The sequence below is a fragment of the Haliotis rufescens genome, unplaced genomic scaffold (assembly GCF_023055435.1).
Source record: "Haliotis rufescens isolate VD_foot unplaced genomic scaffold, xgHalRufe1.0.p SCAF_19, whole genome shotgun sequence".
NCBI lineage: Eukaryota > Metazoa > Mollusca > Gastropoda > Lepetellida > Haliotidae > Haliotis > Haliotis rufescens.
Genome location: NW_025963879.1, coordinates 10,272,044 through 10,292,026, shown reverse-complemented (window position 1 = coordinate 10,292,026; position 19,983 = coordinate 10,272,044). Strand labels below are relative to the sequence as shown.

The 19,983-nt window shown below is 44.4% G+C and overlaps 1 protein-coding gene across 5 annotated transcripts in view; it reads left to right on the top strand.

Annotated features, from left to right (window-relative positions):
• Positions 1-19,983, top strand: part of LOC125381653 — a 63,063-nt gene that overhangs the window by 25,561 nt on the left and 17,519 nt on the right. For 3 of the 5 annotated variants that reach the window (XM_048398850.1, XM_048398848.1, XM_048398849.1), the window contains exons 4-5: positions 13,479-13,504; positions 14,873-14,953. In XM_048398850.1, the coding sequence (XP_048254807.1) occupies positions 13,479-13,504; positions 14,873-14,953 (107 nt within the window). Of the gene's footprint in view, positions 1-3,470; positions 3,581-6,369; positions 6,606-7,605; positions 7,925-13,478; positions 13,505-14,872; positions 14,954-19,983 lie in introns of those variants that run through there. The other 2 variants (XM_048398852.1, XM_048398851.1) reach the window with 2 other exon arrangements.

The following is a 19,983-nucleotide window of genomic DNA, read 5'->3' as shown; positions in this document are numbered from 1 at the left end:
ATTGGTGTCGCGGGAAAATAGCCCAAGGAATTCTGAACCATCGCAGCTGCAGGGACTTTTGAGTCGTAGGCGGGTGGCTGGCCCAGTACAGGTGGGTCAAGTGTACTTGACGACGAGAGAAGGGGTTATGACTGAACTACTGACTTCCATACGGACTTCCCACACTATGTGTTGTACCAATGTTGTCGGCTGTGTCTCCTGTACCCGGCTGGCGGGGCTGTCCTCCCAGTCATATACATTTCTTTTACCAAGCACAGAAGCACTCGGGTATAGGAGAGTTACCTCCCTTGACTTACTGTGCGATGTTTTTTCCACAATCTCATTAAAATCAGATCTTAGTTAATCTATCGCTAAACAAACGGTAGCGAAAACTAAGATCTGATTTTAATGAGATTGTATTTTTCCAGTGCATCATGTATGTACTTCTCGTTTCACCAGCCACCAGATGAATCTCTCCGTTCTTTCTTTAACACAATCATTCAGGTAGATGTAGAGGACTTTGTTTATATCGAAAGTTGAAAAAAACTAAACCTCATACACCGTTTACATTATAACAACTTGACCGGGTTAGAATTGATCTTCTGCTTGTCGTAAGAGGCGACTAAGGGGATCGGGTGACCAGTCTCTGTAACTTAGTTGATGCACGTCGTCGTATGCCAATTACGTAGATCGATGCTGATGATGTCAATCACTGGATTGTGTGATCCTGACTTTATTATTTACAGGCGGATATAGCTGGAATATTGCGGTGTCAAAACAACAAACAAACACATAACAACCCGAGCCGTTTTTACACGTTCTTCGTATCAATATTGTTATTTAACTGTACAGTAAACGGCGGGGGTATTGTAAAAATTAGCAGTTTTAGACTATAGAAATATTGCGTGGATTACACAAAGGAACTGTAACTTTTCTGCCCTCCTATAATAGTGTAATACTGGAACTATGTCAAGCTTTTCAACTGCAGTAGGATTATACATATTCAAAAGTCACACCAGTCACTACAGTAAGAATCAGGCAGGTTCAACATGGATTTATGTAGCCCAAATATATGTCAGTTCACGAGAGATCAATGCCACAACACAATTCCGTTTTACCGAAGTATACGTTCCAATCATTTCAGGCCAACCCCTGTCATGTTTGTTCATTATAAACTCAACAACAGATTGTATATAAACTGTAGGTCCAATAGCAGGAAACGACTTCCTACCGTTGATCATCAGGTTACAGACTTCATCCACGTGTGATTTGCGAGACATGCGCCATGCTCAGACACATCATGGAAGGGGTGGTTCGATGAGTTTTAAAACCTGTGTGTTTATGTACGCCATATTTATAATCTGCTATTTGCTGGTCACAGTTGAAAATATACAAAAGTATCTGGCTTTGCAGTTGAAGATGAAAACGTATTAAATCTCGATACAAAATGCAGGCTTCCCCCCTCCCCACAAAATATTATCGAATGGTCGTTTCCTAACTACATATAGATTTTGGTATGCAGGCACCGAAGGAAAATGATGGGGTTAATGGTTGATAACGAATGAAACTAAGATAAAGCTTCGGTAACATTTGGCAAGTGTCTAATAGGTTAAACCGTAGTGTGTTTTCCAACTATGATAACGTTTGGCCGACTCAAAAAACAAAAACTCTGCAAAAAGAAGAAGAAACGCAATAGTTATTTTAGGTGTATATTTTACATATAATTTAAATAATGAACCGATGGCAATTAGCACACATTATTGTAATTGACCCAGGTTCCATATGGCACACATGGAACATTAGATTTTCAAGATGAGTCTTGTAATGGTGCTTCGTGCAAAGTAGAAAAAAACTGGCTACAGCTGAAGATGATTCTCCCGTTTGCAGTCAGGCCGATGGCGTTGTTGCATTGGGGCTTCCGTCAGTCGTGGCATGTTTTCGCTTTTCACTTGCTGTAAGATTGTGATGGTATGAAAATGAAAACCCAATATTTTCATTGCCTAACAAGTGATGTTGCACGTGCATGTTATGTTGCCGAATTTTACTACTTTTGCGTTTCCTTTTTTTTCGCAGAGTATATGTTCAGTTTTAAAGATGCAGACCCCCATAGAGATTCTGGTTACAATAGGTCACCAGCAATCTGTGTTTGTCGTAAGGGGTCCAAATGTATCAGATTGTCAGATTCGGTGTCATCGGCGTGTCATTGCACATAATATCAATCACTGGTTTGTCTTGAAATACTGCTGAGTGTGGCGTTAAACAACAAACAAAAATCAACAACTTCTACTTATAATTATAATAGGTCGTCTAAGGCGCCGAAATTCGCTGTGCAGAGTTGCGTCCCTTTGACCCGCCAGAAACCTATGACTGTGGGTTCGAATCCCGGTTTGCCCCGATTATGTTTCTAGGTTTATCAGCACCATACCCGTGCTCTTGGGTTTCACCGAAGTGGTAAATGTCTACCTGCATCACTTCGGACTTTCCGCCCACATTAAGCTGACACGCCGTGATATAACTGGAATACTGTTAAAATCGGCTATAATTCTCATTATAATTATAATAGAACCTAACGACATACGATTGCGAAACTCTAGAGCCTTGTCCATGTTGTCCTACAATTTTTTTTTATCCAAACACCCAACGAAGAACATGGCAGATTGTACTGAGGATTGCATCTACCGTGTAACGACGGGTGTTTACCGCACTGCTTTAACATACTACAATGTTAGGTTGACGACGCCACAGCTGCCGGATATATTACGGACCTATTTCACGGTACGCAGAAAACCGACAGTTTTTCTAATATTTACTGGAATAACCGAAGGACAACAGGATATTACATTCGGGGGGAACCCGAGCGTCCACCATCCACCACTGTGTTCACAGCAGGGACCATAGACACGTACGTCCAGGTAATAAGCAGCTGAAGAGATTCTCAAGAGATGGAAGGGAATTGACACATATGTTGTTTGGGGGAATACAATATCTCCAGAAGGCTCTCTACTGACCTGGGTGTGATCCAGCGATACTGGTGAACAGGGCACCTCTGTTCGAATTCGTGTTAGCTTTTCATGACCTCTGTGTTCAATTTGCCTTCCGAAAAGACCGACATAAAGAGCGATCTGTGCGCACTTGGGGGAATGGCTCATTGGCGATGTTTATGATTCTGTGATGAGTTGGTGTATTCAGGAACATTGTAAAGACCCTTTTAGTTATTCGGTCACGTAGTTTAGACATGCTTCATTCCCGTGGACCATAGTGCCCTGCTCTCAGGGAGACCTTTCTGTTGAGTCGGAGGGGACGGGAGACGTCGTCGTTGCCCTATTTTAGGTGGTATACTACCGCATCTTTCGTTAACGGTACTGTGGGTTGACATGCATCAACTTGACTGACCCAATTGCAAGGTTATCGTGACTCTTTCTGCCATGGCGCAAACAGTCCTCAACACAGAATCCTGATTTACCAGGATCAGTGGAACTTCAGTATTGGAGTTCTTGTATACCCTGAGTTATGTGTGACTTCAATTTGAATACGTCGGTGTGGTCCTTCCTACGCAAGAACAAGGGAAGTAAATTCGCACCCAGGAAACACCCGTTTGCTGGTAAGTATTGTTTGGTTGTGATATGGAGCAGGTATTGTTAACAGGTTCGAGCAATGATGACTGCGAGAGAGGTGACACTCATGTAACAGTAGAAACGATATAGTGTCACGGATGCGATGAGAACATGCGCATTTGTACAAAATGCCCTGAAGAAATCGAGCGTATCGCGATGATCACAGAAACCCTGACTTGGGAAGGTTTGAACTCGTTATTGGTCTGTAAATAAACATATATACCATCTATATATAAGTAGAGAGAAAGAGCGTCACTCCTTCTTGACGGTTTTGTTTACATCGATATCACGGTCGATTTGTTTATGAAACGCTTAAAGGAGAGCGGAGGTAGATGTCACACTCGGGCAGAATCGAACTAGTCAACTGACGCATTTTCTCTACTTCTTTATAGGGGTATATATATATGTTATATATATTTACCGACCAATAACGAGTTTCTGTGGTTTGAAGCTACCTATACTAACGCATGTACGCACCCCACGGGGCTTGGTGTACGCCGTGAATACATCATGTCAAGTAACACCAAGGACCAGACTTGGAGACATATGCTAACTTGCTGTCAACGTCACACCATACAGCACATGCATGATGCCTCAGACTAGAACACAACTGTTTCAGAATAGTCGTTGACAAAAGTCCAACCGCAAAATAAAACCATTGTTTGATGCATAGAGGGTCATGTTTGTACGTCCATAACGACAGAACAGCTGCAGTTAACTCATTACAATACAACGCCCAAAAAGTTACTATATAGCAGTAAGACTGCTGAACCCACCGATAAGCGTATGTCAGCACCACACCCCTGCTTGCGACATTTACCGTAGTTGTGAACGTCTACTCTTGGTTTTCCTCCAAAGTTGTCATGGTTTGATAAAACTGCAATACCTTTCCAAGCTACGCTAAACGCCAGCTGCGTATGTGTGTATCCAAGGTGCTGTATGAGACCAGTCTACTTGCTGATCAGCCGCTGTGTCCTTTGCCCCATCTACAATCGTTACGGGTTGGGTCAGTAAGTTACTAGGTATTCATATACAGCGACCCAAACGTTCGCGAGCCTTACCAATTAGTCTTTTTTCACATTACCTTTAGTCGTAAGCATATATACAACAAGGTGTATAGAATATAGAGTGGATACTGGTTAACCCAGCACCAGCCCGTGGTAATGATATCCCTATTTACAATCTGGAATGATTTGCAGTAGGCAGCACCATTCGACAGCAGTGGTGTTTATCATATGTCAGTACACACCGACAAAGCAGCATGACTATAGAGCCTAGACAAGCCTTTCCGCCAACTGGAGTGATGGTTTGTAATAACGGCCCTCCGATCCCCTCCTTGGTAGTCTCACAGACTGCTGTTTGAGCGGGACAGAAACATGTACTGATAACGCCCTGCTTGTACCAGTAGCTGACCATACAGTCATTACTCTTCAAAAGGGAGATCTACAGCATCACCAGCCCACCAAGTGAAAGGGAGGCTATTATCTGTGCAGGGTGTGATTGTAGTTGCTAACATCCTTTATGTGAAGGCCAAGGAGGGGGCTGTGGCCTACTACACAGCACATACTAACGGACACCTATTCGAGTGTCATTTTGCGGCCCTGTGGACAACAGTAAAATACCTAAGGCATGTCTATTACTTTGTGGATGTGAAAGTCACAGATTGCCCTTTAACTAATAGTCTGGGTAAGGAACACCGGTGGTTGACAGTGCTGCCTTGTATTGCAGGGACCCCAGATCTGGGCGCCAAGGTGCTCTACTTTTGTCACCCTCGATTATCCAGTGTATATTATATGTCCGTTTCATGCTGATGAAAACCTTGTACCCGTTCGCAATTATGACTTCGTTTCGGAAGTGACGTCACCATTTATCTAACGTCGCACAGGTTGTTTTGTCTTGTCATTTGATTGAACAGCTATTTTCAGCTCTGTGAATCGGTCTCAAAACGAAGCTGGATATTCGATGATGCACTTTTGAATAGTCCTGCTTAATGCGCGGGTTCTTGTTATACCGTAGACATATGGTCAGTAAACTAAATTGTATGTGTTCATAATTGACCAAACATTTCTTTCGTGTTTCGTGAGACTTTCCCACGATCCACACTGTGTCAACACAACTTATCCGCTACCACTAACGTGATCCCGTTAATGCAAGCAGGCCGGTAACAAGTTCAACATAAGCCGTGCCAATAAAACACTCTTCATTCGATATATTATATGTACTATAGGAATTACTACACAACAATATTTGAAACATAGCTTCAGTAAATGTGAATAGTCATGCTGAATATAGACTGAAAGCAGGACACTGTGTTTGCAGTGTATTTAATGTGGCGTATATAATGTACGTTAAAATTCATGTTAACACAATAGGACTAAACACAGAGCCATCATTGTCACTTGGTAACTGGTTGCAATATTTGTAAAAAGGTCATAGTTAAAGGCCACTGCTGCGTTATACAACAAATGTCTGTGGTGCTAGGCAGCTCGCTGAGTGTTGTGCCACCAGGGGAATGTATTCAGTATGGACCTCTTGACATCTTCTTACAGATACTGTAGTCTGTGCTTGTAGTTGTATTTGCCGTTTAACGTTTGTAAAGGATCATTCAGCTTTGACGTCAACGGTTTGCATGTCTAGTCTGACACCAGGGCTTGCATGTATGCACTAACCGATATAAACACTTAGTATGTACATTTCTAAACAAGTGCCTGTCTTGAGTGCAAAAGAGCATTACAATTATGTGGTAGCTGCAACACGCTGGTCTGCTGGCCTATGCACACCTACCAAAACCAACCTGACTGGGCAATGGTTACAGTGCACAAAGCGTTGTGTAATGGGCGTCAACCACATGACAATGATGTTGGTTTCCACAACTGGGACAGTACAATGCTTGAAGCAGACTGTTCAGTTCTCATGCCGTTGTCAAGCCTCTCAGTCTGGTGTTGTCTGGCGGTACCGACGGAGGTAAACTGTCTCTGTCATGAAAGCGATGTGAGCTCCTTTTCTCTGTTGGTGAGTTTTCCTAAAATATTGTAATTTTAACAATTGACTATTGCACCAAGTTCATGTCAGTTAGCTATGGTAAGTCACATTCTTAGACTGTCTATGTTCACACCTTATGTCCAAATCATTGAAGCATTTTGAAGATCGTATTCTCAACCCAATGTCCTTCAGTCCTTTCATGTGTAGTTAGCCGATACTGACAGCTCAAAAGTTCAAAAGCTCAAATGTGGTTGCAGTTTATTTTATAAATCCTTCTTTTTGTAATAGCTATATAGGTAGGTAACTGGCGTGCCATAGAAATTAAATGTGCCGTATTAGTCACGTTTGAATTTCGGTTGTATTGTAAATTTAAGATCGTTTCTTCGTGTGACAAAATTTGGTAAGAAAATGATACATTTTTTAAGCTTGTTGTCAGTTAATGATGATCAGATGATAAGCTGTAAAATCTGTGTAGCCTGCCCACCATCGAGAACAGGGTAGATGATTAACATAGGACATTTGAAGAAATACTTCATTCCATCGACTACCACTGTAAACACAACTAGAAGTGCCTGGGTTCAAACACATTATCAGATGAAAGGGATAACAGTATAATAAAAGAAATAAAAAACTCTACCATTCTGCTAATTCAAAAGTGAAATCTTAAAATCAGCAATTACACAAAAGATCTCCTTGTTCCGCTGGATTAGATTATGTAGATACAAGAGTCCATACATAAACAAACGTGAGTTCCTTTGTGAAACCTCGTGCCAGGCGAGATGATAGCATCATATTGTAAATTAGCCCATTGAAAGAAACCGTGTTTGCAAAATGGTGGACCTTCCGGTTTATGATGTCCGATGAAAAATTAACACTTACATGATGCTTGTCCTACAAACTGCGATTAAGTGGAGTGCACATTTTGCAACCAGTAAGGGATTATAGCACTTCCGGTTGAACCCCTGTTAAGTGTTAATGCTAAGGACGTAATTTGAGAAAGGAAAGCTTACCGTGTGTTGTGTTGTTTCAGGTGGGATTAGTATAGTCAACCTGTGATCGTACATGGGTAAAAGTTGGATTACTATTACTGGAGTACAATCTCGTTGACCATAATACCCGTCTCATACACTTGGAACGGACGCTCTATTGTGCTCGGTAAATGGTCAAAGTGTCCAGAGTCGCCTGACTAAATGGAAGTTCGCGCTGGACAGATGTATTCCTCTGAAGCTGATGTGGTTGTCACACTCACACTGGATACGTATAAAGGGCACACCTCTCTGTCTGTGGTACAATGTGTTTGAGCGACATGTCCTTGTCATTACAACTGTACCGACGTTCTCGTCAGAAAAGTAAGTTTTAGCTCACACCAAATAGACATAGACCTTGGAGCTTGTATGTTTGCCTTGTTCCTAGTGTGGGCATGCTGATTTATCACCTGGGATTCGGTGTCTTCTGACACATTTAACAATCTGTTGTTGAGGCATTTATTGCCTAGAAGGGGGGCGGGGGGTTACCACAATTCAGGGGTAGTACTGAGGTACATGTGTGTACCACACAGGAACAGTATGTAATGCACGGTGTTTCATTATGTGGTCACCCGCCTCCGTGGTCCAGTGGATAGAGCGTCTGCCCGGGGAGCGGAGAGGCCTTGGGTTCGATCCCCGGCCACGTCATACCAAAATACGTTAAAGATGGTACTTGTTGTTACCCTGCCTGGTGCTCAGCTTTAAGGGGCTAAAACAAGGACTAGTCATCTCTGAGACAGAGTGGGGTATTCATGTTAAACTGCGGCATGGTATCTCAGTGGTCCAGCGCTATAAACCCGGCATTAGTCCTGATTAGTACAAGCAGCCACACACACACGCACGAACGCGCGCTCACTTGTAAGCTTCACCGCCCTGGTGTTCGAATGTATGCTAAAGCTGCCATAACTCGTCTCTGCGACCCTAGTTACTGTTGTGATAAACAGAGACCACCCGGCAGTCTATACTGCCGTGCACGAAAGAGTATGCTACTATTGTATATCGTGTTGCAGGTGCATAATGACACCAGCTCTGACTTAGTGGTTCTTCCATCCAGTGTTGAATGTGCAGCATGTAAATGATTTGGTCGACTGTGACAAGCATGTTGTTGAATCATGCACCTTCTCCAGCTATTGTGGCAGAGTCTGTTGTCCCAGGCAGTAATGTAGTTTGGTGATCACTTGTCCATAGCGCGATGTGCTTTCATTGTGTAATATACCCGTGAAGATCCGGGGTAGAATAGGTCTTCAGCAACCCATGCTTGCCGTAAAAGGCGACTATGCTTGTCGTAAGAGGCGACTAACGGGATCGGGTGGTCAGGCTCGCTGACTTGGTTGATGCATGTCATCGATCCCAGTTTGCGTGGATCGATGTTCATGATGTCAATCACTGGATTGTCTGGTCCAGTCTCGATTATTTACAGACCGCCGTCATGTAGCTGGAAAATTACTGAGTGCAGCGTTATACAACAAACAAACAAACAATTATTGTGTAATGACTGCCCAGCAATTAATATTATCTATCCAATACTAACAGCCTGTATGCATGGTCGGCGAGAAATCGGCAACACTTCTCTTGTGAATCACTGAAAATTTATCTCACATTCAGCAATTTAAGAGTCGAGACTGGACCAGAGTGAGTATTGTTTTACGCCGCTTTTGGCAATTTACAGCAAAATCACGGCGGGGGGCATCATAAATTGGCTTCAGACATTGTACCCATGTGGGGAATAGAACCCGGGTCTTCGGCGTGACGCGCGAACGCTTTAACTACTAGGCTACCCCGACGACCCTCTGGACAAGACAATCCAGGAAACGGGAGCATGAACGATCCACAATGGAACGCTTTGAACCAGGTCTCCCCCGTTCCCTGTAATGGTCGACCCCTGGGAACGTGATACCTGGTACTACACATTTTGAAAACAGAAAATGATTGGAATTTGGAGAAGGTAATCCTCTGATGTACTCTTTGTTCACGTCACGTATCATAGATTTGACTTTCTTTGAGAGGGGAGGATTTTGTTGCTCGCAAATTGGCGAATTGGTTTGATGAAAGCCGATTAAATATATTTTATGTATTTACAGTAGATTGTAAAAGATTAATCTCTCTCAGTTATTTGATGATGGATATAAGTAAGCTGTGTAAGTATGACAGAGCTGCCGGCTGTTCGCTGACATGGTTAACCCAATGGCCGGCTGACCACCTGGCGAACACACGAACCATGTGTTACTATAAGGCGAACACACGAACCATGTGTTACTATAAGGCGAACACACGAACCATGTGTTACTATAAGGCGAACACACGAACCATGTGTTACTATAAGGCGAAAACACGAACCATGTGTTACTAAAAGGCGAACACACGAACCATGTGTTACTATAAGGCGAACACACGAACCATGTGTTACTATAAGGCGAACACACGAACCATGTGTTACTATAAGGCGAACACACGAACCATGTGTTACTATAAGGCGAACACACGAACCATGTGTTACTATAAGGCGAACACACGAACCATGTGTTACTATAAGGCGAAAACACGAACCATGTTTTACTATAAGGCGAACACACGAACCATGTTTTACTATAAGGCGAACACACGAACCATGTGTTACTATAAGGCGAACACACGAACCATGTTTTACTATAAGGCGAACACACGAACCATGTTTTACTATAAGGCGAACACACGAACCATGTTTTACTATAAGGCGCACATGCGATCCATGCTGGTCTGGACTGGATGCAGCGTGATCATGATGACTGATCGGTATCAATTAATCATAAAATATGTTCATCATCAGACCATTCAGCGTTTGAAATCGATCAGCCTTGTTTTAGTGGTATGCTCCCTAGTCAACGCCTGTACATATCGACTCGGGACAGGGCCAAGCATCATCCCGCTTCTCGCCATTCACGTTGTAGTTGTTAATGAGCCATGGTGGAGGATGACGTCCATGATATTCCATAACATTGGAAGTCTGTGGTGTACACATTTACCTGCTGGCGGTGAGGCACCAACTGTATTTGAATCAGTTGCAGAAACTGTCTCCCGTCTCAGTCCGACGAGAGTACATGATATCCTGTCTTCTGCACCATAGGAGGACTGTGATGGAATGTTGGGCTGTTTACGACACCGATAACCACACTGTTGTCAAAGTGGTTGCTGGGAGTTATATACGTGACACAAAGGACATCTGGATTTACATATATCCTTATTCGTAAGACATCTGTGACGTGTCCGAGTTCAGGTACGTATAGTCCTGTGATAGTGGACATCGTGTGCATGGTACGGGAAACTGCAAACAGTCCGAACACAAGCAACGCAGTTATGTATCTTCATTTGTCATATAGGTCTAATGGGTAGGTTTCTCGGCAGGATAAAGCCAACGGATAAAAACGATATCCGATGGGGTCATATACGGATAGAGATGCAAATATCATAATTAGGGACTACTTTCAGTGTTTACAAACAAACATGGCGTCGCCCTTATCATTCGGCGATTGAGTCAGAATTAACCATCGGGAACCTGGAGAAACTACTGTGATAATTGATATCATTATATATTACATCTGACGGCACTTCGTAACGTTATGACAGGTAGACTCTAAACAAACGTGACGTCTCATAGACTAGGGTTGGAGTAGCTTTCCTTTGATAAAGGGCAGCTACTCTAGTGGACAGACCGATGGATTGCCGCGAAAGGCAAGTAGAAACAATTCGTGTAGGCAATTGTTGCTTTGCCTATAGGTAGTTACGCCACTGTCTAAGAGACAGGTTTCAGTTGGAACTGATATGACTGTTGTCACTGTCTGAATGACACATCACTTACCCTCTGACGTAATATATAAACTTGCAATGTTTGGGTAATGTTTGTGAGACATGGGAAGAGATTTTTCGAGCACCGAATTGAATAATGACATTATATGATAAAGAGGTCCTCACGCTTGTGTGTTTGGGGATGTTAAATATCTTGTATAAGAATTAAACACGATGCATTTAGCTCGTGAAGGATCGCTAAATACAATGCTTATTCCTAATACAGGATATTTACCATCCCCAGACACACTCGCGTGATAGCCTCTATATATCTCAGTGGGATACACTTAGTATATTGTGGCCGGGAATACGACGTAAATTGTGTTTCTTCACTGAACCAGGTACATATGACATTTTAGGAGAGCTGATACATGTTGGATGATCAAGTGGTACGTGCATACCTTCCAATAGCAGTGCCTTTCTTGATTTAATTGCCCATGGTTTATACCAAGGACACACGGGTCATGTATGTAACACAAAGCTACTTCACAAACACGGAGCAATATGTACTACTCGTGTCTGCATGGGTTTTACAAATATGATATACTCCCGATACTCAAGACTGGCATAGATAACTTAAGGTTTATAGTACCATTTGAAATGTAAATAAATGTAGGTGTAAAATTAAATATGAGCCACCTCCAAGAAGACGGTAGCCGCCACGTGTACCAGCTGACTGAGCGAAGTAGGAACCATGGGTCTAATTACAAGTAACATGAATATCTTATATGACGAGTAAATTGCCTTCCATTGTGTGCGGAGATGATCCTTGTGATAAGTTCCACGTGCTTCTGTATATCATGTTCTCTCTGAACGTCACCCATCATCCACACAACATGGCGCTGATTAGGCGCATTCCGGCTGTTTGTGATTCAGCTAAACAACGTGCATAATTAACCAACCAATTACATATTGCCGGAAACAAACTGGGGAATCCGACTGCTGTTAGAGAGATCAAGAGGAGATATTTCACGACCCATAGTCAGAGGGTCACAGGGTAAAAAAATGTGAAGAACAGGGTGTCCACAACGAAATGATGCCATGTTATCAGGATGAAGGTTCATTGAGGACGCAGATTTCGTTAATTCGCCCATTGTTCCATGCATTCGACACAGCACTTCTACTTGAGATACTGAGGTTAATGATCTGTTCTCACACATGATTTATATATATCCACACCCGTGTCTACTGACACTTCCTTCTTCTGTCTAACCCCGCACCCATGTACCCACCTGTCCCTTCTGTCCACATCCGTGTCTACTGACACTCCATCCTTCTTCTGTCTATCTCCGCAACCATATCCCACCAGTCTGTTGACGAAGTAACTAACAGAAACATGTCCGTATAAAGTGGAATTATAGTGAGCATGTGTGTAAAATGAACACAGTTTGCATTATCTCATCCATATTACAGCGGGCGAATCCAAGAATACATTTTTCACATCAATAAGGGGGGATCCAACTTGAGTCTGGCATGATGTTAACACTGTACTACCCCACCGCCCAAAGTAAAAGACATAACCTGGAAGGCATCTCCTATACATCATATTATGGTATATATTAAGTGGCTATGTTAAATTGCTGACTTGCATATAGCCAGAAAACTACTAGTATTAAAGCATCTTACGTGCTCTTATCCCCCCCCCCCCCCACACACACACACACACACACCCCGCCCGTACACTAACTAAATCAATCCCCCGTGCAGAATAGATGCAAGGCACAAGTTAACAGTCAGTGTATGTCTCTTTTTATGGAAAGGAACTACAATTACGGTAGTCATAAATATCCCAACGTGTCTAATGATCAAGAATTTCTTCTTGTGCTGTGGTTTTTTTAAAAAGAACGTTTTTAATTTGTTTACACAGAGAAATAACACTCTACCTTGTGTATTACCTACCTGCATGTTTGACAGGAAGTTTCAACTAAGGCGCCAGTAACGTCAGTCTTTCCTCCAACGTCCTCAAGACGTTGCCGGGACCGTATAAACACGTCTGTCTTAAGTGATCAATGTTCTAGCAGTAGATGTTAACGACCATGTGTTTTGTCTGTTTCAGGGGATTCTCTTTACAAGATAACAAAGGTAACTGAATAGCTGCATTATCAAACTACTGAGTCTTCAGTCATTCCTGTTCCCCAAGCTGTGTTATTAACATACCCATGTGCTGTGATTCAGCTGTTATAAACCTACCTAAGTGTACTTTGAAGCGCTATATACTCTCTGACAAAAGAAACGCGAATACCATACATGTTGGTTAATAGCCAAAGAATTACTCATATTCAAGAGACATTAGACTGGTTCGATGCAGAAACGAACAAACTGTTCTGTTGCGTGAACCAACGCACATGAACGCATCACATGTGACGTCATCGATCCATGACCTGAGATGCACCATTTGTCTCGTGCAGGATTAGCATGTAAAGTTTGGAAATCACGTGCAGCATATTGTGATAAGAATAAGGACACTGTGGTATCACTTGACTGATTGTTAGTTTTGTCATTGGAAACATCTCTTCTTATCGTACATACTTCTCAGCAATATGCGATAAACGGGATCAGGTGGTCAGGCACGCTGACTTGGTTAATGCATGTCATCGTATTCCAATTGCGTAGATCGATGCTCATGATGTCAATCACTAGATTGTCTTGTCCAGACTCGACTATTTACAGACCGCCGTCATATAGCCGGAATACTACTGAGTGCGGCGTTAAACAACAAACAAACTATATGTTTCTATGATTCGCGTTTCTTTTGACCGTGAGTATACATATGGACATTCGGAAGACATCCGTATCACAACAGAAATGTTCTTTTCAATGATGTCCACACGGTGGTGGAAGACAGTACATATATGCGGACATTGTAACAGCGGTTATGATCCATTGAAGAGTTCATTATATCAGACATGTATAGCAAAAAATACTATTTTCAAGGTTATTAATATTCCTCCCCTTCGCAAGTCTTGCTCCCTGTATAAATGTAATGACTGATGTTTTGCATCCCCCACATATCCGCATGCTATTTAATACCGAAGACTTAATCCACCACAATTAAAGTAGCAAATGATTTGATTCCTTTTGAAAACATCTTTTTCTATATGATAAATCCGATGACGTAAGGTAGTATGTCCCTCACAAAAATAATCAATGGTCCATCTGAGTGTACCGCTTGCTAGGGGATCTAAGAACGCCCGCAGCAAGTTAATACATGAGACGGACAGCTTTTGACACTAAATCGCTCGGGTCTACTGCCTGTCACGTGAAATACCCCACCCCAATATAAAAGGCTTGAGTTCGTCATGTCGTGTCCGTCTGTTTATCATCGGATCCACGTTCACAGACTGCTGTGACGTCACGAGACTTCCTCCCCTACTCTCTATTTACTCTGACAACCATCGCACGTGCAGTATCGTCTGCTCACTTATTGAAATGTTTTGGTTTTGCGACCAGGTGGAGTTTAGGCGATTCAGCGAACAGGTTCGAGATGTGAGCATGAATTTGAAGAACCGATTCCGGTCTTCTGCCTATCAGGTAAGCAATGTTTCATTACCAGTCTTTTGTAGATACTGTCATATCTAAGGACGGGGCATAACAGTGGTCGTGTTGTTAATCAATATATATATCAAACATAGTCTTACATGAAACATGTTCCCACATTTGTCAACCAGAATGTAATGCACACTTCCTACATTATCTTGTATTCCTTTTACAATACGAATGATTACGAACGCTGTCGTTATTCTTGCCTTAGGCAAACAACACAATAAATGCCCTGTTTGTTGAAACATTATCTGCTGAGATAAAACTACAAAGATTGCGACAGCGAATATATCGAGATAAGAGTGTTTACTCTTTGACCCCATTTAACTTGCAACGACATGCATTATATGTGAACGCTATGGAGTGTGTTGGATAAAACCGAGACTGTAGACACCCCTCGTTTGCCTTGTGTAGTAAAAGCGGCTTCGTATAGGGGGTGGGGGAGATTTTAATTGACAAATCATATGGCGGTATATATTGGTCTATTCCATGATACATAATCACTTCTACATTCCATTCTATGAATGTATGTAGCTCAGCGCGACGCTAGAATAATGAGTCCCTTCCCGACTAGAGTTACGTCCCTTTGTCCTGGATTGAGCGTGCAACTGAGCGAAACACACAGTATTATTTTAAGCATGCCCAATGTTTGACATGTCCTACTGGCGGAACAGCCAGCAATATTTCTTTGTGCGAGGTAATAATCATTACTTCATTAAATTATTACGAAAATAAATAATTTTACAATCATATATTTAGTTATTTCAACTGTGCGCATTACATGCAAATCTCGATCTTAACAACCGTCGTGTCACTTCATTCTCGTGTCGTGGTTCCGACGTCCAATGTTTCCGACGTGAGGAGCGACTTAGACGTTAAATTCTAACTCACTCACTCACTCACAACAAGGGGCTTGAGCTTTTGATCGAGTCAGTTTATTGTGCAATAGGTACGTGAATAGGATCGAGCGACATAAATATACCTGGTAACCATAAAAAAGGGAATTGGAATATTTTCGTTTTTGTATTAATTTATTGGTGTACTTTATTCATGAAAAAGCTTATGATAACAAAAAGTGCCAGATAGTCGTAGAAGTTGCGTATGTTTGAAAACCATCACAAATTAAGACATTTGTGGTTCCCTTTTGTACATGTCGACAGGGCTACATCCGAGCAAGTTGGGTTGGTTACAGGGGTACATGTGCACTGGTCGTACTACATACGTGTAGGCGTCTGGACACTTTGCAGGCCGAGTCATGTGACTACGGCTAATTTCTCAGACGAGTATTGGATTTCAAGAATTAAAACTCCCTAGGGACGACGGGAATAGAAAGTCGATACATTGGCAGTTTGTTAAGCCGAGTACTTCGCTATCCCATGCTATGGGCTACTTAGCGTTGATTAAAACCCGGTCTAATTCTTTGAAAACAACGTTTAAGGTGAAGGATGTATATTTGAAGATTTTGTAAAATACATTAATGTCGTATTCCTCAAAAGGTTGGCAAATGATTAAAATAATATGTTGTGCCTTTGGGTAATTTCACAATCGTAGGCTCTTTGATGGTATTATTTATTCATTGAGACAATGACCGCGTGACGTCGACTCTCGCGCAGCACGTGAGAAAGAATACGTCCCGAATAGTGTCAGCTTGGTACAGTAAAGGCATGGTGAGGCAGGGGGAGATGGTGACCGGGCATTATACAGGGAGGCAGGGGGAGATGGTGACCGGGCATTATACAGGGAGGCAGGGGGAGATGGTGACCGGGCATTATACAGGGAGGCAGAGGGAGATGGTGACCTGGCATTATACAGGGAGGCAGGGGGAGATGGTGACCTGGCATTATACAGGGAGGCAGGGGGAGATGGTGACCTGGCATTATACAATGAGGCAGAGGGAGATGGTGACCTGGCATTATACAGGGAGGCAGGGGGAGATGGTGACCTGGCATTATACAATGAGGCAGAGGGAGATGGTGACCGGGCATTATACAATGAGGCAGAGGGAGATGGTGACCGGGCATTATACAATGAGGCAGGGGGAGATGGTGACCGGGCATTATACAGTGAGGCAGGGGGAGATGGTGACCGGGCATTATACAATTAGGCAGAGGGAGATGGTGACCGGGCATTATACAGTGAGGCAGGGGGAGATGGTGACCGGGCATTATATAGTGAGGCAGGGGGAGATGGTGACCTGGCATTATACAGTGAGGCAGGGGGAGATGGTGACCTGGCATTATACAATGAGGCAGGGGGAGATGGTGACCTGGCATTATACAGTGAGACAGAGGGAGATGGTGACCGGGCATTATACAATGAGGCAGAGGGAGATGGTGACCGGGCATTATACAATGAGGCAGAGGGAGATGGTGACCGGGCATTATACAATGAGGCAGGGGGAGATGGTGACCGGGCATTATATAGTGAGGCAGGGGGAGATGGTGACCGGGCATTATATAGTGAGGCAGAGGGAGATGGTGACCGGGCATTATACAGTGAGGCAGGGGGAGATGGTGACCGGGCATTATATAGTGAGGCAGGGGGAGATGGTGACCTGGCATTATACAATGAGGCAGGGGGAGATGGTGACCTGGCATTATACAGTGAGACAGAGGGAGATGGTGACCGGGCATTATACAATGAGGCAGAGGGAGATGGTGACCGGGCATTATACAATGAGGCAGAGGGAGATGGTGACCGGGCATTATACAGAGAGGCAGAGGGAGATGGTGACCGGGCATTATACAGTGAAGCAGGGGGAGATGGTGACCGGGCATTATACAGTGAAGCAGAGGGAGATGGTGACCGGGCATTATACAGTGAAGCAGGGGGAGATGGTGACCGGGCATTATACAGTGAAGCAGGGGGAGATGGTGACCTGGCATTATACAGTGAAGCAGGGGGAGATGGTGACCGGGCATTATACAGTGAAGCAGGGGGAGATGGTGACCGGGCATTATACAGTGAAGCAGAGGGAGATGGTGACCGGGCATTATACAGTGAAGCAGGGGGAGATGGTGACCTGGCATTATACAGTGAAGCAGGGGGAGATGGTGACCGGGCATTATACAGTGAAGCAGGGGGAGATGGTGACCGGGCATTATACAGGGAGGCAGGGGGAGATGGTGACCGGGCATTATACAGTGAAGCAGGGGGAGATGGTGACCGGGCATTATACAGTGAAGCAGGGGGAGATGGTGACCGGGCATTATACAGTGAGGCAGGGGGAGATGGTGACCGGGCATTATATAGTGAGGCAGGGGGAGATGGTGACCTGGCATTATACAATGAGGCAGGGGGAGATGGTGACCTGGCATTATACAGTGAGACAGAGGGAGATGGTGACCGGGCATTATACAATGAGGCAGAGGGAGATGGTGACCGGGCATTATACAATGAGGCAGAGGGAGATGGTGACCGGGCATTATACAGAGAGGCAGAGGGAGATGGTGACCGGGCATTATACAGTGAAGCAGGGGGAGATGGTGACCGGGCATTATACAGTGAAGCAGAGGGAGATGGTGACCGGGCATTATACAGTGAAGCAGGGGGAGATGGTGACCGGGCATTATACAGTGAAGCAGGGGGAGATGGTGACCTGGCATTATACAGTGAAGCAGGGGGAGATGGTGACCGGGCATTATACAGTGAAGCAGAGGGAGATGGTGACCGGGCATTATACAGTGAAGCAGGGGGAGATGGTGACCGGGCATTATACAGTGAAGCAGGGGGAGATGGTGACCTGGCATTATACAGTGAAGCAGGGGGAGATGGTGACCGGGCATTATACAGTGAAGCAGGGGGAGATGGTGACCGGGCATTATACAGTGAAGCAGAGGGAGATGGTGACCGGGCATTATACAGTGAAGCAGGGGGAGATGGTGACCTGGCATTATACAGTGAAGCAGGGGGAGATGGTGACCGGGCATTATACAGTGAAGCAGGGGGAGATGGTGACCGGGCATTATACAGGGAGGCAGGGGGAGATGGTGACCGGGCATTATACAGTGAAGCAGGGGGAGATGGTGACCGGGCATTATACAGTGAAGCAGGGGGAGATGGTGACCGGGCATTATACAGTGAGGCAGGGGGAGATGGTGACCGGGCATTATATAGTGAGGCAGGGGGAGATGGTGACCTGGCATTATACAATGAGGCAGGGGGAGATGGTGACCTGGCATTATACAGTGAGACAGAGGGAGATGGTGACCGGGCATTATACAATGAGGCAGAGGGAGATGGTGACCGGGCATTATACAATGAGGCAGAGGGAGATGGTGACCGGGCATTATACAGAGAGGCAGAGGGAGATGGTGACCGGGCATTATACAGTGAAGCAGGGGGAGATGGTGACCGGGCATTATACAGTGAAGCAGAGGGAGATGGTGACCGGGCATTATACAGTGAAGCAGGGGGAGATGGTGACCGGGCATTATACAGTGAAGCAGGGGGAGATGGTGACCTGGCATTATACAGTGAAGCAGGGGGAGATGGTGACCGGGCATTATACAGTGAAGCAGGGGGAGATGGTGACCGGGCATTATACAGTGAAGCAGAGGGAGATGGTGACCGGGCATTATACAGTGAAGCAGGGGGAGATGGTGACCTGGCATTATACAGTGAAGCAGGGGGAGATGGTGACCGGGCATTATACAGTGAAGCAGGGGGAGATGGTGACCGGGCATTATACAGGGAGGCAGGGGGAGATGGTGACCGGGCATTATACAGTGAAGCAGGGGGAGATGGTGACCGGGCATTATACAGTGAAGCAGGGGGAGATGGTGACCGGGCATTATACAGTGAAGCAGGGGGAGATGGTGACCGGGCATTATACAGTGAAGCAGGGGGAGATGGTGACCGGGCATTATACAGTGAAGCAGAGGGAGATGGTGACCGGGCATTATACAGTGAAGCAGGGGGAGATGGTGACCTGGCATTATACAGTGAAGCAGGGGGAGATGGTGACCGGGCATTATACAGTGAAGCAGGGGGAGATGGTGACCTGGCATTATACAGTGAAG